The sequence below is a fragment of the Puntigrus tetrazona genome, chromosome 16 (assembly GCF_018831695.1).
Source record: "Puntigrus tetrazona isolate hp1 chromosome 16, ASM1883169v1, whole genome shotgun sequence".
Taxonomy (NCBI): Eukaryota; Metazoa; Chordata; class Actinopteri; order Cypriniformes; family Cyprinidae; genus Puntigrus; species Puntigrus tetrazona.
Window position 1 is genome coordinate 4,221,903 of NC_056714.1, and position 25,001 is coordinate 4,246,903.

A 25,001-nucleotide genomic window follows, 5' to 3' on the forward strand; every position below is an offset into this window, starting at 1 on the left:
AATAACTTTAAAGTTGTCCAGATGTTGTCCAGATGTCCTCAGCAATGCATATTGCTACTCAAAAACTAAGTTGTGATATATTAAAAATAGGAAAAGTACAAAATATCTTCATGGAATATATTTTTTTCTTATTATCCTAACGATTTTTTGCATAAAAGAAAAATCTATAATTCTGACTCATAAAATTAAGATTGTTTCTGTGCTCCTGGCTCACATACATACAAAAAAGTGACATTAGCGCAATTTAAAAAATATGTTTTGTCATCTAAGTGAAAACTACAGTTTGCCCAGCTATACGACTATGATACGACTGTGTTGAATGTTTCGGCACATGCACACTCTGTAGAGATGAGCACAGGAAACAAACGGCGACACAAGCCGACACTACATGTTTTTCCATCCTAGAGCGGCTCATCCACGATAACGAACTCACCCTGCGCTCTGACAGCTGCTCCTGAAACGTGAATTCAACAGTTACCCGACATCAACAGAAAGGCCACCCTCATGTGTGAGTCTCTGGCGTCGTCAGTAATGTGTCCGTACCTTTCTCCAGGGTGCGGAGCAGGCTGTCGTAATGCTGCACGGTCTCCTTGTAGTCCCTCTCGATCTGCATGCTGTCGTTGGCATCGAAGAGCTCGGAGTCCTGGCTGTCTTTCAGGAAGTCCTGGTAATGCAGCTGGAGGTTCCTCAGCATCAGCTGGTACTCGTCTGGCTTCATCGTCTTGAACTGAAACGTACGAGACACACGGTGGCTACTTTTACAATCGAAATGGATCTTTTACAATAGCGCTTAATAATCGTGATCCAGCCTCTTCTTAAACCTGTTTTCAGATGTTAAAACAGCAGAGTCACGCCTGCTCTTTAATTCGCTTTAGAAGAGCTCTTGAAGGTCTTGTTATTCAATGAAGCAATTTTGCTAGTTTCTAAATATAACCCGCTCCGTCTGCATCCTAACAATCAGGTTACTGGTAAAAGCCCATGTTGTTTACCGTGTTTGTTTTTTCTTTCAGAGTCAAATTAAGTTTCACAGCATATATGCACTGATCTCTTTGAGCAGCAGAATCAACTTTTCGCACCATGGTGATGTTCCACGAGCGGATGAGGTGGATGTCTTTCATCAGGTATTGCCAGGAGAGCAGACTCCTGAGGTCCACGTGAAGCTTCTGCCACAGAGACAGAGTCTGCTGGTGACCGGCCTCCAGACTGACAGAAACAAGAAGAAAACACCACGTCAAAACCTTACAACACGGTTCAGGTCATACTGCGTGCCAAGGGAAGACAAATCTCTTATCTTACGTTTATTTATTTCAGCCGGTTGCCAAGGCAACATTTCCCTCGTTTTAGTTTAACTTCAATTATTTCAAAAACTACCACTGATACAGAAAATAATAAGTAAACATAAAAATAAATACAGTACTTTTTCAGCTAGCTTCCTTTTTTATTTCAGCTAGTTGCCTAGGGAACATTTCTAAAATATATATGGGTCAAAGACGAAAAAATTAACTGCAATTTTATTTTTGTTTTTCTGAGCCAAAAATAAATAAATCACACATTTTCCCCCGATTTACTAAATTTACCGTCATTCGGTCTATCAATCTCAACATGCACATTTACAACAAAAATTCATTTGTGACACACTAAAAGATAAATTAATTACTATTTGTAATTTTTTTATTTGCCACTATCCTACGTTTAACTCTATTCATCAGTATTTTATGTCCAAATCAGAATGAGCATGTTTGCATTTTCTGCATAAATATTATGTTACACTGAATGAAAATGTAACATTATTTCAACCAAATTTGACATTTTATTCTCCAAAGATTTATGGAAAACTTTAAAAGTAAACACTTTACTTATATTTGAAGTGCTTTCTATGGGCCTAAAATCACTTTTTTTAGTGACATCTTAACATCTTTGACCCACATACATGTTTAACACTAATAAAATGAAACGAATACAGAACAAACTTGAAAACTAAAAATTAAAATGGGATTCACTCGTATGGTAAGATAACACTGCTATACAGGTTGGTGCTCCAGGAAACGCTCTTTCTAACGCTCATTGTTTTCATGTCTTTTTTTTGTAGTTCGACCACAGATTTCTCTGTCTGTGTGTTACGTTTTGATTGTTTTGTTTTTGTTCCTGTGTTCTCATTAATTGGTTCCCGTGCATTGTTTGATACAACAGCCCCGATGTCGCCCTTGTTGTTGGTGCAGTATTGAACTGTGTTTCTGTGTGTAACGCACCTGGACACGTTCTCGACAGCCTCCTTGTTGAGGGGCGGCACGAGGAAGCAGATGGACGGCACCACGGCCTCGTTTCCCGAGCGGTTCAGGACCTTCCACTTGAAGGGCTGTGAGTTGTTGATGAGCGCGCACTCGTCGCCCTTGTGCATGGTGATCTGTGACGAGAAACAGGGCTTAAGCGTGAGCGCCAGCGCGGTGTGATGTGTGTGCCGGCGAGTCTCTACCTCCATCTGTTTGAAGTCACACACGGCCTGGATGGGCAGCTTCCCTCTGAAGGGGGTTGTAGGGTTGCGTGGCTTCAGCTGGACGATGGACTTGGCTCTCTTGTTCAGGCCGGAGATGTCCGACTTGAACTCGTTCAGCTGCTCTCTTTCCTCCTGCGTTCAAACTCACTCAGTCAGCCTAACCTTAAAAATCTTACTTCTTCATTTTAATACTGTTATAAGAAATGCTTTTGCTTTGAAATGAAATCTTTAAAAAGACAGCCATAATTAATAGTGATATAATTTTGTAGATGTAATATTAAATGAATAAAAATAATAATATCTATTTTTTTATTTTACTAAACTATTGCAATACTTTTATTTCTTAATGTTTCAATTTAGTCATTTTTTATTTAATATTACTACTACCACTTATTATTATTATTACTATTTATTATTATGTAATGTCCTTTTAGTGAATTATTATTTATTTTAAATTGTATCTGGCTGTTTTTTGTACATTGCTTTTCACGATACAAATCGTTGCAAATCAGCTTTACAGAAAATGTTATGTTTATACTATATTTAGGAGTGGGTTATTAGAGGTGATTATGGCAGAAATGTACAGTAGAAATCATGCTGTTCTTTACAAATTACATGTAATTAACTGCAATGTTTATATATGTTATGATTAAACTTTGCCCTTTCATTTTAATTATTTTATTTTATTTATATTAAATATATTAATTTTAGTCTATTTTATTTTTAATAACAGCATGTTAGCAAAACTGAAAACTGGTAAAAAAAAAAATCTGTAGAATTTCCAGCAAAAACGGCTGCTATTGTTGCCGAATTTGATTTTAAAAATACGGTAACAACATTTTAGGTTTTACGGTTTTAAGTTAAATTTACATTTAATTACCGTGAATTGAATTAACTGATATAACGTTAATATACCAAACTATTAAAGTACTGAAATCTGTTTTGTACCTTTGAAATGTACTGATAACCACCAAAAAGCAGGTGGTGATGAAAAAGTCACAAGCACAAGCAGCTTTTAAATACGAACATATATAGAAGGCCCACAGTATCAGTATTTTTTACAGTTAAAAACATGGCCATCTTTACAGTTTGGTTTATAACTCACGACAGCCGTCCTGCAGCAGGTCCTCCAGGCGAGTGGCAGTGGTGCTCGGTCACACATGTACTTCTTCTTCATGGTCTCCTGCATCTTCTTCATCCTCTCCTCAGCATCTCTCACATCAGCAAAGAACTACGGGCAGAACAGGAGGAGACAGAGAAGCACGCTGCTTATACACGACTGACCGACACAGAACTGCACACGGTTGCAGAGATACCGACGCTGTACCTGGAAGTATGCAGTGTTTTCTTTCAGATGAGTTTCGATGCAACAGCACACCTGCAGGATCCAGCTCCACTGCGCCTGCAGAGCTGCGGTGAAACGCCTGCACATGGACACAACACACATCTCACACTCACTAGCGCTCAGAACCGCTTCAGAATCACCACAGATGCCCGAGCTGATTTCTGAAGATCATGTGACACTGAAGACTGGAGTAACGAAGCTGAAAAATCAGCTCTGCGTCCCAAAAATAAATGAATGTTTAACAGACATTCATACAGAAAATAGCTGTTTTAAATTGTAATAATATTACTTTTAATCAAATAAATGCAGCCTCGATAAGCAGAAGCGTCTTTGGTAACGCTTTACTTCAATGCATTATAAAAGTAGTTTAATGCATTCATCATGCCTTGCAGATCTTTTGATTAATTATATTAATCACAGGAAGTGTAGTAATTGCACTGTGCATTTTAAAATAGTTAATAATTATTTTCAACAAGATAGAATGCGCCACAATGCACATTATGAAGTATTATGAAGTGTTAGCATTTCTTCTTTTAATGACATGAATGTTGACTCTGTACCTCAACAGTCTTCTTGCCCGGATGTCCGTCTTTAATGAGTCGGTCTCCAGTTGCCTGGATGTCGTTGATCTTCTTCTCTCTAAGTTCCAGTTCTCGCATGAGTCCCTGAGGAATTAATTAGACCATGAAAAACAAGCTTTACGCCAGGTTCAACTCTAACGAGCGACAGGCAAAGCCTCATGAAATGCTGGTTTTGGCTCTTACTGAGTAGTTCTCTTTCTTCGCAGCCATGTTGGTGTTGCGCTCGCCAGCTCGTAGTTGGTCTCCTCCTCCTCTTTGTCATTGAGCCACATCAGTTCTTTGGTGGCGGCGCTGACGAAGTTGTACAGCTGGTCAAGGTTTCTCAGACGGGACTTGGAGGAGTTCTGGAGAGAAGAGGAGTATGCTGACACTCCGCAAGCCCTAGTGATTTTTACTAGCTGCCAGTTAAAAGACTCACCAGTAGTTTGGTGTACTGCAGATCCAGTTTGCCCAGATATTCTCTGTATGTGCCTTTACTAGCAGGAGAGAGCTGGCTCTGAAACACACACAGAGGAAGAGATGTCATCTAAAGCATCTAATTTATTTGTATTGAGATTTCATGCCTTATGGGCTGCTCACACCAACTATCAAGTTTTTAGTATTGTTGTAATTTGATGAGAACATCATAGTCTCCACAACATTTAAAACGATTGCGAGAAAGAGCGAGATATCAGAGATATCAGATATCACCATCCTGCTTTAAAGAGCTTCACTATTTAAAGCGGCAGGCAACAAAACTACAGCTTATAATAAACAGATGATTAATAAACGGTATATTTGTTGGTAAAATGAACGTTTATATCTTCAACTTTAAATATAGAGCTATGCAAAAAAAAAGTTTATATTTTGTGACAGTATAAACAATAAGCAGTTGAGATTTGCATAATAATTGTACATATTTACATCAGTATACAGTATAAACGCAAAAGTTGAATAGATTTATAGTAGTTTAGTAGGAGTAATTATTTAAAATAAAATTCATTTGTAAATTACTTTTAATTATTCATACTATTTTTTTACTAGAATTTTAAACAAACTCGATAATTTCTCATATATGGTATATATATATGGCTATATTCCATGAAACAGAAATAAAAATGAAATGAAGGGTAAATAAAAAAAAATATATATATATATATATATATATATATATATATATATATATATATATATATATAAAAAAATAAAAAAATAAAAAAGATAAAAAAAAAACTACCAAAAAATTTTCATAAAAGTCTAATAGAAAGTCCAAGAGGAGTCTATTAAAATATGCTTCAAAGATAATGGGCTTTAGCATACAGGAGATATTTCATACGAAAAGTAGTCCAAAGTAGCACGAAAACGTAAGTCAACCTGTGAGATAAAAAGTGAAGAATCTGAAGTACCTCGTCTGTTCGTGCGCGCTCGATCTTAGCCTTGAAGTCCTCGATGGTTTGGTGAAGTCCTCTGTGGCTGCCCAGCTGAGACTCCACCGAGGGCAGATCGATGCCCCACTCGGCCGAGTCGATCCTGCGCTGGTTCTCCTCCACCCACGCCAGCAGGTCCTGCGCGTAACGCAGCGTGACCTCATCCAGCTCGGGCCGCGCACGCTGCACGGGCTTCTGGGAAATGTGTGTGATGGAGACGTGAGAGGCCGTGCTGACGCTGGGCTTAAGCCTCAGATTATAGTCGCTGCGCAAGTTCACCAAGCGCTCGTGTAAGCGGTAGACCCTGAGAAAAGAAAACCGGTGCGCTTAAATTATTTGTTGATTTCCAGTGTCGTTTCATCCAGAAGAATTACTTACTAGAATAGAAATATCCCTTTTAACTCTTTCCCCTCCAGTAAAATATTTTGACCCCCACAACATCTGAAACATCTGAACATGAGGAGTTTAATGGTTCACAAAACTCACGGTTCAGTTTAATTGAATACGATACGGGTAACTGTTTACTATGGAAATTAATAGACATAACTGCTTATGTTGAAAATATTTAAACCATGAATCAGATTAACATCAATTGATATCACGTAACCAACGAGCAAACTTGGCACAAGATTATGCCGCAATGAACATTATGTCTCATACCAATTCATCTCTTTTAATAGGATTAGCCCAACGAATCATGAATACTTAAATGATGGTAAGGTTCATAAAAAAAGAAACATTTTGAGCAACATCTGGATCGTTTTCGGAGCAAAGATGCAGTAGATGGTTTCCATCATCACCACTAATGCTTGCACAGTCCTTTATTAATTTCTGGATCCACATTTCACTCTATAACATTAGGCAGTTTTCATTTATATGCTGCTTATTATTGATGATTGCATTATTTGTGATGTACATATGCACACTGCTTGTTTCTGCGTCTTCCTCGTCCGTGTTCTTGATCGGCCCTTTCTAGACTTATTCATGAGACGCATAATAACACCCCTTAGAGTACAACAGGAAGCCAGAAGATTGGAGGAAAAAAAGAAGATTGGAGGAGAAAGAGTTAATGCACTGAAGTCTACAGTAGTGGTACTGTAGTAGTACGGACTGACCTGCGATACATCTGCTCGGCCTGCAGGTGGCGCCCGTCTTTGAGCAGCTGAACGTCGTTGAAGAGGAGCCGGATCATGCCGTCGGCTTTGTCCAGATCCCTCTCCACCTCGACCGTGTGCTGCGCTGGTTTCCCGGCACTCAGGAGACGGAGATCCTGCACGGAAGCGAAGGTCACTACAGCTCACAGTTTACACCTTTTACACTTTTTATTGTTACTTTTTTTTCTGAATGAATTGATGTACGCTTGTAAGGACAGGACAATAATTGGGTAATATTTAAAAATCTGGAATCAAATCTCTAAAAAATATATTGAAAAATCGACTGCTTTTAAGTTTTGATGTATTTGCGTTGGAAATATACAAAATATCTTCAAGAAACATGATCTTTAATTAATATCCTAATGTTTTTTGGCATAAATATAAAAATATATCATTTCAACCATACCCTGGACAGGTTTTGTGCTCCAGACTCACAGCAGTCTGTTACGCCACCAGTTTATGCCACTGAATGCATAATTATTATATAACAGCATAATAATGCAAGAACTCCTACACACTTTCAAATTACAAAAAAAATCTAAATATTTAGCTCATGGAAATGAAGTATCAAAAGATCTCTGTATGCACAAAAACTGAACGAGCGCCTCATGGCTAAAGCACATTATGTAAGAGAAGCTGCGAAAGGCATAGGAACAAGTGGAATGCAACATTTTTTTATAATGTTTTTTATGTAAATATAACGGGCGATATATTGCATACGATTGAGGTCATGTACATATATTGATTATTGTGATTATTGAGGATGTATAATCTCACCGCCTGCAGGAGGGACTCGGTCTGGTTGAGCTGTTCCTCGCACATGCCTGACTCCATCTGCACTTTACTGACGATCTGCTGGAGACGCTCCAACCTGCAAACAATCACAGACAATTCAAAATTCTAATTCATTTTTATTTTCGAAATTGGCAGCGCTCACGCCGATTAGTCAAAGGTCTGAGACTATTACGCAACGACTGGAAGATTTTTCAATAAAACGGGCGACAGGACTAAAATAATACGAACAATACGACGAGTGCGACAAATCTCCGGACGTGAGCCGCTTACAAATAATTGGAAAAACCAAAAACAAGCAGGTAACTCACAGTTTTCCACGACGAAGCAAATACTCTAAACGATACGGGTCTGTCACAAAGGCCATTTTTTACAGTCCGACAGCACGCAAGACTCCCCAAAATGAATAAAAAACATGTTTTTCTTGTTATAATTCTGTCATGGGACTCGGACAGACCAAACCACAGCCAGGATGCAGTTGTTGTGGCTCACAGTCCATAAAGAAACAGCGTGCTGCGTATTACTCAAGAAGCAGCATTGTCTTGTGACAGGGGACGTGTCCTGGTGCGGACGATACTCCCTCTCCTTCAAGACGTGGACATCGACGACCATCCCTTTTTTTTTATTCACGTCAGAATTGAATCGCAGCATTCTTTTTCGGGTCTCAACGAAATCGCTAAACTGCTTCCCAGAAACTGAAGAAAAGAATCAGTACTTTTACTTGGAAATCACTCACGCGATTAAAAGATTAAAAGGCAGAATTCATAAGCTGTGAAGTCTGGAGTGTCCTTAGGACTATAATAATCACACAAAAGCAAAATCTAAACTGAAAAACTAAAACGCTTTTCTCCATTCTCCTTTATTTCTTGCATCAAAACAGCTACAATTTACTTCTCAGTTTTTTTACTACAGCAAGTTTAAGATATCTATACTGTACTGTAAATTATCTCAGTTATGACTGTATAAAAACACTTTGCAGTTCATTCATTAGAGTAATAAATATGTAAATATAGTTCATGATTATGGCAGTTTTGAAAGATTAAACAAAAAGTGATGGGAAAACACACAAACAGGGTTTCGACTTGTTTATATGTACTGGGACCAACTAAAAATCACCAAAACAGCAGCTGATTACAAGTCACTAAGCAAAATCGAAGAAGAAGAGCGAAGAAAGAAGCTCTGTTTGTGGATACCAGTTTTTGATAATAGATATCTTGTATCAAATGCAATAAAACGCATGCATTTTTAGCGCTGAAGTGATACGTCTGGTTCTCACGCAGCTCTCATTAGTCTAGAATGGCCCTCATTGTGTTATAACGGCTGATGTGATGTCAGATTTTGGACTGGCAGGCGGCTCTATTCCAGTCAGGTTGTCATTTCGTCACACACCCGTTACATTCCCATATTCTCAATGACCACAGAAACAAAACCATGACCAAACCAGGATAGGTCTGACGGCTTGCTCACCTCTCAAACTCTATCCGGAGAAGTCTCTCCTCTCCAGGATAGCCACATGTAGACGGCCCCATTCCTTCTCAACGTCAATGGGATGATAACCAGGAGGAACCTTGACCTGACCAGCGTGGACCGCGCTCTGTGAGGAGATGGTGGCGAATGGTGATAAACACTTAAACTACTTCACATTTCATGATTCAACCTCCATGACTGTAGCGTAATACATTCTGTTCTTGTGTACGAACCCTCAAGGTCTGGTAGAGGTGTTTGGAGCGTGCTCTTGTCCAGTTCTTTTTGTGGGAAGCTCGGTTTCTTTGAATTTCAGAAATTGACGCCACAGAATCTGAAAAATAGCCACACGAGCAAATGAATAAAAACACACAGATATCTAACATGGTGCAAGAGACTAGTCCTGACTACAATAGAAGTCTGAGCTGTTTTAACCGAAAAGGAACTTGATCTTGAAGTATATCAGTGCGCTTTGTTTTGTCTCGAGATGAACACCAGTAATGATTTCCTGCTAAGGCGTGATTTTAAAAAAATGACTTAAATGTCTAAATTGAAGTACAGTCTAATCCTGGATTAGACTAAGACTAAACTAAGACTAAAACAAAAACCATACTAAAACCACATCTTCAATCATTTCAATAAAATAAACTGTAACTGTAATAAAATGTAAAATTATAAAAAAGAAACCATTTTATTGTAGCTGAAGTACTAAATAACAAACCAAACTAAAACTTAAAAACTATTAGGCCATTTAAAGATCTGTTGTAACGCTTTATAACCTAACATCCTCAGTTAACCTTAGCTAACTACGTAAGTTAACTGAGGCAAAAGTCTTAATAGTGAGAATTGGTCGCCAAACAGAAGTGTGGTGCATATTTAATGAACCGGAGCTAACAGGAACAAACAATGAACAGGCGTATTTTTATTAACTAACATTAACAAAGATTCAGAAGTGCTGCAACAAATGTATTGTTCGTTGTCAGTTAATGCTAGTTAACTAAGGAGGGTCATTGTAAAAAGTGTTAAAAGTGACAAAAACACAACAAAATTACTAAACCTTTAACTGAAATTTAAATGAAACCTGAATATATCAAAAAAATCAGAAAAACTACAAGAGTACACCAATGACAGTAAAATAACACTATAGGGAGCAGGGTGGTATATGACTGAAATATAAAGCATGTAAAGAGCAGCGTGACCCTCAATGACCCCAGGAAGATAGATCTGGATAGTTCAGTGAGTATTTGTCAAGGGTCAGCTTTGTTATTCCTCCAGCATGGAGTGACATGACTGAGGACAAGCTTCACGAAGCTGGTAATATAAGTAGCTGTTTTCAGATCAAGATGATACGCATCACACAGCCGCCACACCCAGAGACACAGCCATACAAACTCAGACAAAGCAGAGCCGTGATGCGGTGTCATGTGACATGACTCATGCTCCGCAGAGAAGGGTTTCCTCCGATAACATGCCCTCGGATGAGGAGGAATAGATCTCTCTCTGTTATTAGCAGAGCTGGGATCAACTTTTAGGTTGTTCGCCAAGCTACAGGTTCCTCAAAGCTAGCCTGTATTTAAAAAAAAGTATATTTTAAGTATAAAAAACTATATTTAAACAAATATATTTAAACTCCTTTTGGAGGTGGGTTCAAACATGCATAAAGAATGGTTTTGGCTCTTTTACCGTTCTTTTTTGTTGTAAATGACATATTATCATTATTTCTAGAGATATCGAGGGAAATATTTTAGTTTTTTTTTTCTTTCGCATGCTTTTACAGGGTGTGACAACACCAGCATCAACACTTACAGATGGTGTTATGTTTTATTCATTTACTTTTTTCCTTATTTATTTATGTTTATTTATTATTGCTTATGTGCTGCTTGTGTTTTTTTATTTGAAGACGATTCATGTGACGATATATTAAAAACATGCTGTTAACTTGGAAAGCATACTGTTATGTTAATATTGAATAAACGTGTCAAAACATTTAATGAAATTAAATAAATGCTTATATTTTTGTTTGAAATATGAAATGTCACATCAAATATAAGACTATTAAATAATGAAATACAAAAATAAATAATAAACAATACATTTGTAATAATACTAAATGCAATAACACAATTCTATTTGAGTTATAATAGTTACTATCATTTGGTCTAATTGTTAAATCAGCATTACCATGCATCTGACCAGCGAAATCTATAGGTTAAAACTGGTCGACCAGCATGGATTTTGCTGGCTAAACTAGTTAGAACTCAAGCATTCGATGCACTCTCCAATTCTGGTCCTTTAAAGGACATTGACCCAGATATAATTCAACACAAAACCAACACCCAGCTCTCAGACAGGACAGCACGACAGACAGTCTGCAATTCATTCAATAACCGAACTAGCAGCAACCCAGACTCACCTCGACCTCCTCATAGCTGCTGGGAAACTTCCTCTCCTCGAAGATGAGAACGTGATGTCTGATCCACTGGAGAAGAACGCTGACCAGCTCGTAATACTCCTGCCAGCGCAGCTCCAGCTCCTGCAAGACCTAAACAAAAATGGAACAGGAACTCTAAGTCACTTACCACATTCACTCAATTAGGTGTCAACAGTAGCAGCCTTGTCTGATAACAGCATATGAAGGGAGGGACCAATCAAAGCACAGAAATAGCTGATCCAGGTTTATTGATGGTTTGTGACACATCTCACAGATCATCTAATTCTCTTCTCATAACAGATGCTGACGGCGTGAAGGAGGAATGAAATAAACTGCCTCTGACAGCAGCTGGAGGCTGTTATATAAGGGCAGATGGCAGAGATCCAGATCACACAACATCTATTACCTCTTCAAGTTTATATTCTTAATCCTTTTAGCCTCATTAAAGGTGTAAACAAGGACTGAAAGAGGAGCCTTCTGTCATTTTGTAAAGCCATTGAGGGTCAAAAGGGTCACGATTCACTATATTTGAATGTAAGCAAATTTAACAATTGTTAATCATTTAATTTTGAGCCCTTTCTTAATAAAGCTTTTTCAGATTAACATCCATGGAACACTTTTATTGCACAAAAGGCTCCTTGTAGCGAAAAAGGTTCTTCAGATTATTAAAAATATTTTCCACACTGAGAAAAAAATTGTGTTTTTTAAGAGCTGTCCACTGGATAATTCTTTAGGAAGCCAAAACTGATTCTTTATCACTGAAAAAAATATATAGTTCTTGGAATATAAATATTAACAAATTTAGGAGCTCAATAGCAATAACAATAGTGAAATTTGGGCTAAACTTGCATGCAAAATGATCAATTGTTTACTGTTACGCAGTCAAACCATGGATCTTTCTGTTGATGAAGGCGTTGAAGCATTGAGGTGTCTTAAATGTCAGCACAACCTGAGTGGAAGACTTTTCATCTTCACACAGAACTCAAGACTGTTTGGATTCCTATTAAAGTAACTGGATTTTGCTCATGAAGTAAATGTGAGCACACCTTTAGTCCCCATTCACTGTAGCTGTATTGCAAAGAGCAGCATGAACATTCTCCTAAACCTCTCTTTTTGTGTTGCACGAATGAAATAAACTCATGATGTTTGGAATGCGTTTCTGATGACGATCATCTTATCGTTGTCAGCGAGGCTGGACACAGATGCTATTCAGCAGTAGTGTGGGAGTTTTTACAGGAAACCTTAAGAAACCTCATTCATAAAAATACTTCATTAGCTTTATTAGATTTGGTTCGTTGGCATATTAACTGGACTATGTGCTGACTGCCTAAATCTGGACCTGGGTCGTTAAGTGGCACTTACGCCATTTTAAAATGATGAGACAAATACTCACATTGGCTTTGACGCCATCCTGACATCTGGGATGCGGGGCATAGCATCGTAAAGGGAGGACACATAGGTGATGATGGACTTCTCATCAGGATGAGACACATCTACATCTGCAAAGGATAGAATTGTAGATTAATCTTCATTGTTTCATTCAGTATGTTCAATAAAGACATGAAAACGTATGATTGTTTCTGTGTCATTTGTTTAGGCAGCTTTAATTGTCTACTGCAGCTTTATGAAAGAGCAGATCAAATCAACCAAACAACTTTGATTTTTAGTCAGCATGAAATGGAAACTTTTCTTCTCCACCGTGATGTATATCCAAGTGAAATATCTTCTTGAATGTGTAAAAAAAGATTTTGTCCATCAGGAAATAGTGGATGGTTTAGTGGTTTAGTTCCATTTTGTTTGCTAATTTCTGCAAACTTGCACCGGTTGTTAATGTTTTTAATTAAGGATAATGATGAGCATGAATTATAATAAACACTGCAGTATGCATGTAAATTCAGAGAGGGTCACATACTTTTGACACTTTCAATTTCAATCCTAAACTCAAATGAAAGATCAACCTAAAGTGTTGTGGGACTGAATTAATACATTTAATCAGGATTTAGCTCCAGTACTTGGTGTTAATATCTAAAAACTTTAACATTACCCTCTGGGTCAAGCAGTCGTAGACACCAAGGTCCCGCTCTGCCACTGAAAAGGCCTGTTCCAGGTTCTCCAGGTTGGATTGGCGGTACACTTTCCCCATGTCAATAAGCCTGGGCCTGGTGAAATGTGAAGAGAAACAAAACCATCAGCCTCAGAAAATCGGTAATAAATGCAGCTTACAAAGTTTAAATCACTGGATCAATTAACCCAAAAAATGCCAATGTTATTAACCAATGAATGTCAATGTTAAGAAATTGAACCTTAGTGCGAAGTGTTACCAAAACACAATGTATAATGAAATGAGATGAAAAACATTTTGGTTAATTGGAGTAAGTGGATTTGAATACTGCACAATATATAATAAGTATAAATGTCAGAGACGCGTTAAAAGTGACCACCTGCTCCATAAATCCAAATAACATCTGTCTCCTGAGGGATGGAGCCATAACTCACATACCATGAATACCCAGAAATGGGAGCGGCTCCAAACAACAAAGAGCGAGCAAACTACATGCATTCACACCGATAGATTCAAAACATCAAAATTCTGCACCATAGAAAAAGTGTTATAAATGAAGCAAGCACCCAGTCATCTCTGTGAAATGTATGCCGGAAGGCATGGTGTAAAAATTCTCCAGCATGGTATTGAGCATCTACCACCGTGCTCAGATCATCCATCCTGAAGCCTCCATGGATCTGCATCACGCCTCTCTGGGTAAATAGCCCACAGAGCTCCAGTCCGGCCCATATCCCATCTGAGAGTCTCCACTGGAGCGGGCCCTGACTCTGGGAGCCCCGGCCGGAGTCCAGGAGCTCTCGGAGGGAATATCCTCGCACAACATCACCACACGATCCTCCAAGTCACTCGCAGAAAGCCATGGTGCTGCTGGAGCTGGTCCGACGCTTCTTGAAGGACAGGCGCCTCTTCATGTTGAGCATCATCGTGGCCCAAAATGTGCTTCCACCCGATGCAACTCCAATTATATAGTTCTTGAAATTCCAAGGACCAATTTCTCCTTTGCATTACTTTTCAGTTTCTCAAAATTTGTCACAGAGAGCTCCAAAACAGAGAGCAAACTGCGGATTTCTGTCATGCAGCTGGTGCCTGTAAAAGCCTCTTCCTCATTTCTGAAAGGAGGCAGCTCTGACAAATCCTATGGGTGTTCCTGGCTGACAAAAGCATCAAATCCTCTCTCTTCATGTCAGGGTCAGTTGGGCGTTGCCAAGTTTTGCAGATACATGTTAATGTTTGAGAAAAGCTGCCCCGCGGGAAGGACTGTCTCCGTTCCGACAGGCACCACACCTCGCTGTATTTATCTTTTCAGCCTTCATTGTACATTTCTTATAAAACATTTTTTTCATTCTCCTTTTGTGCTTCTTCATACAGAACACACCCTCATTACAGAAAAACTGCTTTCAGTTGGTCTGGATCTGTGTGGCATGTGTAGACGATAGCTTCCCACTGTATCGTTCATTTAATAGTTGATGCTCATATCGTTCCAAACTTATGTGTGACACAAAAGAAGATTCTGCTGCTCTTATATGTCACTCTTTCTTATGCAATAATTTTGGACACCAAACTCCAAAAACTAAAATGACATTTCAATGACTGTTTCATGAAACCCATTATAACTATACACCACTGTATAATTAAGAACTAATTATACATATATATAAAAGGTAAACTGCTCCCAAAAAGACCTTTAAAATATTGAAACGTCAAAAGGTAATTAAAGTGTAAGACTTCTCAGAGTGTACAGCGCTGATTTGACGCATCTCTGCTCAGGGCATTTGTCTTCACAAAAATATGTGCTGAATTCAGATCAGAACATTTCACTTCAAGACATCAAGGACAAGTCTGTTCAAGAGTAAAGCTCAAACTTGAGTCAGGTTACACATTTATAGATTTTTCAACATTGCTATTGCTAGGCTAACTATCAGACTAAACATTTCATTAAACGCCAAACAAAATATGGTGACTACTACTTTCACAAGCCAACCCGCAATCTTGAGATGTAGTACAGAGGCACTTACTCGTGTTTGTGTATAACAGCGTTGAAGAGCTTTCCGTCCCTCCAGCTAGTGGTGAAGTTATCGCAGCGATCCCAGGATAACCCTCCACCATACGCTGAGACCAGAGGAGCAGCTTCTCCTTCGCTGACATATCATCTGACTGACCCGCTCACCTGTATATCTGAAATCTACCGACCCACAAAAATGAGTTTCATGGAATTAATGACATGTGGCAGCAGTAGCCACATGTTTATCATATGCAAATCAATCAAAGTGGTTGATTTCGCACACAAATTTCAGTCATGCACTACAAACAAACTCAGCCCCACTGAATACCATTGACCTCCTAAAACCCCTCTGAATTGGTTGGGTAAGTTGTATACTTAAACTGTAGCTTGCCAAGCTCTAAGCTGCTAAATTACAGCATCTGCCAAAAAAAAGCTATACTTTTGGTAAAACTGAATCAGACTCACATCTGAGAAACATCTGGCTTTAATAAATCTATTATAAAACAAACAAACAGCTTACCTAAATGAAAGTCAGGCTTCCAGGCAATAAAGTCATAGAGTGTGTTTGAATATTGCTTTTCAGTATTGTAATTGTTCATGTACAATACCACATGCCATTGAAAACAGTCCACCTTTTCTACCTACAAAGTTATTTAATAAAGCTTTTCTGAAACCTCAGTACATATCAAGCAGAAGTTTGGCACTTTCTAAAACCTGGTCATGAGACTCTATTTTCGGTCAGGCTACCTCTAGAAAGAAAAAGCTCTTTTATTTCTCGTGGAGGTGGGTAGAAGCCCATACGCCACATCTCTGCATAAATCTCTATGTCACTGTTGGATGAACAAAAAGTCCTGCCAATGTATTCGATCAATCCAAGGAAATCAAATTCCTCAAACACTGGAAGGACATATTCAAGCATTACAACGTGTGCCAGTCTCCTGGCTGCTGTAATGTGACTGAGTTTAATTGTTTGAGGTGGACTAAATCAGTGAGTGGTTGTAATTAAACACCTTGAAGAACAGATTCACATAATTTAGATCTACCAAACAGCCTGGATATTAGATTATGAAATTAGATTAGATGCCTCATGGCGAGGCACTGAATAGATTTGTGTAGAGAATCAAACAGACTGCTTCATTTTTACATTCTGCAACTTAATGAATATTACTGATCATTTTTTAAAATGCATGATTTAGCATGAGGCAGATACTGGTTTGAAGCAAAAACGATTGACCTCGTTGATGTTTGATTGGAAAGCGTAAAATCGACCCAAGACACCCAAAGAATTAAATTAACCAGTGATTGACCCAGACCGAAGTGATTGATCAGACCGATCTTGAGCCCAGGAGGAGGAGGAGGTAAATGGTATGGGAACTCAACACTGACAGAATAGGAGACCTGGAAGTGCAGGATAATGGTCCATATTAGACCCAGCGTCAGCTTTGGGTTTCCGTCTGCAATGTCATCGTTCCTGATATTCACCAGCTTGACCTGTGATTTACAGAGAAGAACAATTACTTTTTCAATGAAAATACTCAAGGAGGCACTTAAAGCAAAACGTCTATGCTGCTCTTTTCCTCACTACGATGACTGAAGATGTGCAAATTGTCTAGATGACTTTTTGTAATGCTCTGATGGTCAGTTTTGCCGTGGCCAGACAGCGCTTTCAATTAACTAAAGCTTCATGTAAGGGAGCAGCTTGGACATTCTGCTAAATGTCTCCTTTGATAATCCACAGATGAATGAAAATACACAGGTTTGTAAAACAACAAGGTTGAATGAGGACCGTAAGGACAACTATAATTGTTGGACAAACTCTAGTTTGTAAGCTGAGCTGTTCTCGTACCTGCCGGTGTCTGAGGAAATCCAGCGCTATCTGCACATTCTGCAGTTTGTGGAATCGCATGCGTCCTCTCTCACGAGGCTGTGGAGACAGACAAGACACACAAGACTGTTTAAAGAAGAGACCAGACTGAGACGTGTCCTTGAGAGTCCAGAGAAACTTCTTTGGAAGAATGAAGAACAATTGGGACCTTGTAGTGAGGCTACAGTGCAATTTTTATGAACACTAATAATGCAAAGAAAAGACATTAAAGACCCCACGAAATCAAAATGTTTAGTCTATATCTGTATGCTAGGTGACAGAAAAGCTAAATGTCAATTTAAAATATACATTTTAATAATCTGATTCACGTTGTGATCAGGAGCGCATACAGATTTTTGCCCAATAATCTATACGCAAGAATGAGTATGTTCTCTACGTAAATAAAACCTGCATGACAGGCCATGCCCCAGCTTCCTGTTTCAATGCATTAACACAAAAAATGCAAAGAACAAACAAACAAACAAATAAAATGCATATCGATTCACTTCATGGGGTCTTTAAGCTTATTTGGCAGAAGTGATGGTCTTGTGGCTTTAGGGATGTAACGTGGTATAATATTGGGAATGAATGCTAAATAACGACTGAATGCTAAAAACACACACAAAAACCATTCTGTATTATTGAAACAACCCAAAACATTTGGGACTCCCAAACACACTTCAAGAGTTCGCAGATATCATTTTGTGACCCAAACAATTTTAACTTAAAAAAGCATGTCTTGCACAAACTTAGAATCAGTAATATTTTGCTTCAAATGAAAGATATCACTAATTCAAGTATATATCGGTCACACACCCAAACTGTGACGAGGTTCAGATAGATGACGTCATAAAGAGAAACAGCATCAGTCATGCGCGTAGCTAAACCCCAGGCTACTACAATATTATTCATAATAGTCAAATTCCAGAATAAAAGTCCCAAATTAGAAGCAAAAACATGCTTTATTAAGACAGATATGTTGTTTTATTATCTTAAAACTTTAAAAAACATCTTCCAATATTGTTGTATTACTGTATGAAGAGTGAATGAAACTGCTACTGTACTGCTTCCTAATAGTGAACCTCCAAAATAAAATTAGAAAAGCAATGTTTTTTGCTTATCTTAAAATTTTTATTTTTTACATTTAGAATTCTTCATAAGCCTTTCAACATTTAGACACCAACCTACTTAACAATTATCTTGTAATCTTTATTTTAAAGTGCCCCTAGTAGGGATTGTTTTTAAATGAACTTTCACGTAGTGTGAAGTGAATGAAAACATCCTGCAAGTTTAAAATCTGAAAATGCACCATGTATAAAATTATTGTCTCTCAAAAGAGAGGTTTGACTCAGAATCATTGGAATTAGTCTTTTTTTAGACATTTTTTAATGTCAACATGAAACCTAGCATATTGCTGCCTACTCTTTGGTCTTTCCGCGTTGGTCTGAATGAAAATGCAGATTCATTCTTCGCTTTTGGAGTAGCAATTTCTCCGGTAGCGCTGTACACAAAGCAACACTTACAGGCGTGATGAGATGAAAATGAGTCGTTTGGGAGCTGTTGAGCAAATAAGGTACAAATAAATGCATTTTTTTTTGACCTTACATGAATGACAACCTGTTGCTGGGGAACCCATAATAGAGGCACTTTAATCAGCTGAAATACCTAGCCTGTTTTAACCGTGAGACACACAGTAGCATTGAAGTAACTCAAATAACAAATGAAAGCAAGACTACAGCAAGTCTGGCGGACGTGACATCATGCGCAGGCCAGCCACAGTGAGTGACCCATGCCAATGAAGCATCTGCATCACTCACCAACCGCACGCTCCGCACAACGCCCCGCTTCCTCGGCTTGACCAGCAGGAGAAGTGCAAAGAGAGCAGACAGAAGTCAGCAAAGAGATGGGTCAGGGTCAAAGGAAGGTGGGATGAAAGGCAGAGAAAGAGTCAAAGAGGAGCCACACAGATTCAAAAGAAAAGCCAAAGAGTGACGTTAATGTCCGAGCTACAGCCAAGAAACCAAGCCGTTTGATGGGAAGATGTCAAGAATTTGCCTGGAATATCTGAACCCAGTGTTTTGGGTGCGATTCAACAAAACGTATTTTAATTTAGAGACGCCGGATGAGGACTTTGCATTTGTGTGAAGGCTGAGGGTAAGTTTGGAGGTGGGAGAGGTAGACTGGGGTTAGAGATGAGTCTTCTCTTGCCGGCTGAGGAGCTGCTTTAGTGGAGGAAGAAGCTCGGTTACACTCACCAGTGTCTCTCAGAGAGGACCTCCAGAAGAGAGATCAGGTTATGCCCATCTCGGAGGTCTTCATACAGGTCATTCACATGGCGCTGAGTCTGAGGGAGGAAAAAAAGCAAAGATGAGTTTATGAGAGTAACACATAAAAAAAAACATCAATTAGTTTGGAGGACAAAATCACTTTTGGTCATTTTGTCATAATTTATCCCTCCTCGTGTATGTTTTTCCCCTCGCATGAAACACCAGATATTGGGCAAAAAGAGTTTTTACATTTAAGAAGTTACAACTCTAAAAGCCATCTTGGTAAAAAATGAGATACTGAGTGAATACTCTCCACACATGCGCTAAATGCCAGCCTCAAGCCACTTTACTCAGATAGAAAGCTATAAAAGACATGCTATATACAGAAAGACATTTCCAAATGCTGATTGACCTGTCAAAATGCCTTTAGCCTTATACAAGACACTGTTGCCTAAAAGTCTAATTTTGTGTTAAATTCAGAACAACTTATCACCACTGAAACAGTTAGAAAAACTGAACTCTACAAAGACCTGTGCAGAAATGAAAAACTGAAGTATTTATTTGTGTGTTTCTGCTCGGCGAAAGGACATTTGCAGGCAGAATGCTCCCGATTGATTTACTGTCATTTGGAAATCAGCCACTCAGTCACTGAACAGCTGTTCCTTTTGAGTCAGATCTCAGCAGCTACACAGATTTTCTACTTCCTCAGGTACAGTATTTATCATTGACACACTGATCAACATGCAAAGCGTTAAAATCCTTAAAGTACAGCGATAGTTCTGTGATCATTTATTCATCCTCATGTTGTTGCAAACACATTCCAGCCTGTGATATTTCATCATCATTGATCAATATTGCAGGATTCGTAATTTGTTAATTATTTTGAGTTATCTATTAGATTTTTAGTCATTTTGTGGTTTTATTTTTTTATTAAGTTTAATGTTTATTTGTTTAGTTATCAGCTATTTTTAGTACCAAACTGAAATGAGAACTGTTGAGAAATGTAGCTGAAATATATATTTTTTGCTTGTTTTGTACTCTTTTTTAAGTTTAACTATATAACCCTGTTTCCGAACAAATCTTTATTTTTCTACTATAATGACAATCAATTCTGTCAAGTTTCAGGACGTATAAAATAAATGCATAAATGAATAAATAAAACAGCATATGGGTTTGGAAGAACATGACAGGTGAGTATGATGACAGGATATGATCAATTACTTTTAACTAATAGTGCAACACACCTTTTCACAATTTATACATTTACTGGCATCGCTTCCCATAATAATCCACGTGATAACGACAAAGCTGTCACTGTACATACAGCATGTGAGTGTGCTGAGGCAGTGCTTTTGCTGCATTTCTTTTCCTCTTTGTGCTGCAGTGAATGAGCTAACGCTGCCAATGGGTCGTTTTAAAGCTCAAGCTGCGAGCGTGTTTCTGCATTCCTCCTGAGCATGCGTGGTGAGAGAGCAGAGCCTGTTGGGACACGCTGACAGATGGACCTACCTCAGCTCTCTGGTGCTGGACGAGACGAGACGAGAGCACAGAGATGAATGGAGTTACATCGGTCAGAAATGGAAGGAAGAAGTGAAATGAGATTTAATGAAATCAGTTGTATTGCTATGTTCAAACCTCACTGCCATTTACGTTTTCCCACAGTCGGAAATGAATACATGAAGGCTTCAGATTAAAAAAGCACTTCATATGCAACGAAGTGATGATAATTTTTGGTTATGGCTTGCACTTGATTTGTATGGAAAAAGCAGCCTGGATGTTCTACCAAATAACTAATTTTGACTTTCATGGAAAGAGAAAATCAAAGCGGTTTTGTAATGATATGAGAGCAAGTCCCATCCTGTAAACGTGATATCTTATTTGGTTAAATGTTTTTATACATCACTGAAAATCATTTTCAGATTTTTTGTTACAAATATCACATAGCAAATATTCAGAATGGCCCTTTCTCTGGGAATAAAGTGTAATATAAATGCAATTATATTCATGCCTTTTAAAAGTCTTAATACAAAGCATTTGTAAGTTGCATAAACGCCTGCTGTAGCAGAAGACAATGAAAGAATAATAGACAGAAGCTACTGAAGTCTAAAGATGAGCCAAACTGGCATTACTTCTGAAGCTCTGCACAATAAAATCAAACGAATGAAACCTCCAGCCTCTTCTCTTTCACAGGAACATCTATTCATCTAACTGAAAGTCAGAGTGAAGTGAAAACCACAGAGCTCATGTTGAGGCCGCTAGAAGATTATCTGTTGGCGATGCATTAATTTTATGATTGTAATGAACTGTCCCCAACCAATGACTCTTTGTGAGAATGTAATGAACATGTGTTCCAGTCACACACTGTAGAAACACCCATCAGACCCAAGCAATCTGTGCAGTCTATCTTCATCCCTATTAGACCATGAGCCATGTTTCCCTTCTCCGCTCCATTATGGCACAAAGCAATAGCAGCAGCATCTAATAAAGCCCTAGATAACATCGGTAACAAGGTTAAACCATGGCGCAAACTGTTTTATATGATCTCTAAATTATTGCGTCAAGGTCATACTCAAACATTGATCCCAGCCAAACATAGTTGTATAGGTGTGATTATTATAAAATAAGGGCATTTGATAGTATAAAGTGAAAATACTACTCAGTATTTGTGTCGCTGCCAAGTACAATTATAAGTATATATGCTCTGGATACACATATTAAAATTACTTTAGCAAAAAAGAGGTATATATGTATTAAGTGCATTTTAATTAATTTATCGTACAATATATAAAATAATAATAATGCTCTACTTCCTAAGTATACATGGACCCTAATGTGAAAAAGAGCCAAAACATTCAAAAGATTACATTTAAAACAATATTCATTAGTTCTGTAATTTTTATTAAAGCTGCTTGGAAAAAGTGTATTTTTGTTTAATGACAGATAAGGCTTTAAATCAGACCAGATCTCTATATTATCTAGTACTGCTGGAAGGGTTAAGGCGAGCAGATAACCATCAGAGCATCTACGGCACATGTGCTACTGTGGCTTTGAACCGAAGTGTTTATACCTGAACTTGGCATAAAATGTAAAATGAATCCAGATATTCTGGCATGCGAGTTTGTCTTATATCAACTCTTTTGTTCAAGGTCTGTTTCCTCCTCTCCGTGAATAGACAGGCTTGGTGGATTGTACGAATGCTAAGCCTTGAGTGTCCAGTCATTATCTTTTGTTTTGCATCTTCTAGCACACCTTTTCTGCTAAATACTGGACCCTTCCTTTGGATGATGATAAACAGGCTGTGCACATGTATAACATGTGGACAGGATATGATCCAACTCTCTGAAATATCTATCCTTAACTAAGAATCCCAAGATGGATACAAACAGAAATAAATCTTCACCCCAACAGCTGTTGTCTCCCCAAATGGAAAGGCTTTAAGATGAGTACTAGTTTCCTAAACCGGGTGTGTGTGACAGAGAAAATTAAAAACATTTTTCTTTATTAGTAGCCCGGTATGTGTGACAACTCACTGGGAATGCAGTAAACTGGAAAGTTTATCTGTGTGACATTGCAGTACTCACTGTAACTAAAAGTCATGCGTTGTGCTGTAAGCCAGTTTGTCACTCGAAGGGTGAGGCACGAGGGCTGGTGATCACGCACACACACCGTTCCTGACTCTAGTTATTATAAGCTGACTGAAACTAAAACTAAATGGAAAAAAGTAGCCTGAAATGGTGTTTTTAGCTTTTGTCCTCTCATATTGATGTAGTAAGAGCTACAATGCACACAGACAAATAGACATATTTAAAAACTGTTAAAAAATCATGTGTACCCAGCACACATTGTAGAAATTAAGTAGAAATAAACTTTTGAAATAGTGGTTTTAAAAAAATAGTATGATACTAAATACACACTTTTGAATGTAAGCACACAGTTCTTTTGATGGTCTTAGATTTAACCGTTTATTAGGCTATTCATGACAACAACATATAACCTATGATACAGTGCTGAAAAGATTACATAGTAAGTATGAAGTGCCAAGTACCACTTTATTAAGTGTTTATTTCACCCATTTTGAAGTCTTCTTCTTTGCACTCTGCTCCGTTCATCTGCGAAAACAAAGAAAAAAAAAAAGAAAATTCTTTATATGTTTCAGAGTAAATGCCTGGGTATTAAATATAACTGATTATTAAAATAATTGCTTTGATATTTAAATGCTAAATAGTAATGTTAATAAACAATTCAAGGTTTATTCATTTTCAATTAAAAAACATACGTGATATCTCTGTGTTTTACTGAATCATTGTCTGTTGATTTAATAGTGCTCCCATGGGAACCAGTGCAGCACTATTGTGTGCCATGTGTGTAATTTGACTTAGACTGTTTTAATAAAGAAACACAAAATGCATTTTGAAGTACAACACGTGGCTCCCGGAAGGATTTCTTAAATCAGCTCTTTTTGCACACTCCATTACCCAAACTTGAGTGGGACACCAGAGTGCGGAAATGTGTGCAGGGTGTCTAGACAGCTCCGCCCGTCAAGTAAGGCAGGCAAGTTCGGAAGAAGAAAACGCCGCGCAGTGTGGGAGGCCTCGGCTGGAAAATTCAGTGAGCTGCGTCTGTATATGATCTTCTTCCACGAACCCACCCACAGCCTGCAGAATCATGTTGCAGCGGCGACAAACCTAAAATTACCGCCATCTCTCATCAACTGAACTTTTAAAGCACGGAAGTAATCGCATTAGCCACGACGGGGTTAAATGACCACGATTTTCTCAAATTAAGTTATCGTCATCTGAAACCTGAATGAATCAACTTTCCATCAACGGCGCTGGTTTCGTGGGATGGTATTATGAACTGTTTTGAACCATAAATACGTGCATGGTGCATTGCAATTTACATCTGATACTTGTGCTTAGTAGCGTGTCATTACCACTGATCTTTATCCCTTTCTGCTCAACCTTACTTAAAACTTTGCTCCCAAACTGCTTGTAGCTAAGCTCATTAGCAGAAAATCGTCAATTTTCAAGAACAACATGCAGATTTACATGAAACTCATTTATCTTGCAGTTTATCGAATGCTATTTATAGTAGTTGGAGCCACCTAATATATTGTGAAGTGTAGAAAATAGATCATTT

The 25,001-nt window shown here is 38.3% G+C and overlaps 1 protein-coding gene across 1 annotated transcript in view; it reads right to left on the reverse strand.

The window, feature by feature from the left end:
* The window catches only part of LOC122360353 (plectin-like), a gene marked incomplete at its 5' end in the record, with an annotated part of 39,662 nt that extends 18,222 nt beyond the window's left edge, over positions 1 to 21,440 (reverse strand). The window contains 32 exon segments of the mRNA XM_043260882.1: positions 434 to 454; positions 544 to 727; positions 1,077 to 1,203; positions 2,250 to 2,404; positions 2,474 to 2,637; positions 3,603 to 3,644; positions 3,647 to 3,725; positions 3,822 to 3,941; positions 4,400 to 4,504; positions 4,604 to 4,650; positions 4,653 to 4,764; positions 4,839 to 4,916; positions 5,806 to 6,130; positions 6,942 to 7,096; positions 7,758 to 7,851; positions 9,240 to 9,270; positions 9,273 to 9,366; positions 9,473 to 9,511; positions 9,514 to 9,570; positions 11,650 to 11,769; positions 13,061 to 13,083; positions 13,086 to 13,166; positions 13,712 to 13,732; positions 13,735 to 13,826; positions 15,745 to 15,814; positions 15,817 to 15,889; positions 15,891 to 15,911; positions 17,130 to 17,222; positions 17,578 to 17,655; positions 19,851 to 19,861; positions 19,864 to 19,939; positions 21,372 to 21,440. Coding sequence (XP_043116817.1) covers positions 434 to 454; positions 544 to 727; positions 1,077 to 1,203; positions 2,250 to 2,404; positions 2,474 to 2,637; positions 3,603 to 3,644; positions 3,647 to 3,725; positions 3,822 to 3,941; positions 4,400 to 4,504; positions 4,604 to 4,650; positions 4,653 to 4,764; positions 4,839 to 4,916; positions 5,806 to 6,130; positions 6,942 to 7,096; positions 7,758 to 7,851; positions 9,240 to 9,270; positions 9,273 to 9,366; positions 9,473 to 9,511; positions 9,514 to 9,570; positions 11,650 to 11,769; positions 13,061 to 13,083; positions 13,086 to 13,166; positions 13,712 to 13,732; positions 13,735 to 13,826; positions 15,745 to 15,814; positions 15,817 to 15,889; positions 15,891 to 15,911; positions 17,130 to 17,222; positions 17,578 to 17,655; positions 19,851 to 19,861; positions 19,864 to 19,939; positions 21,372 to 21,440 — 2,857 coding nt within the window.
* Between the last annotated feature and the right edge of the window lie 3,561 nt (positions 21,441 to 25,001).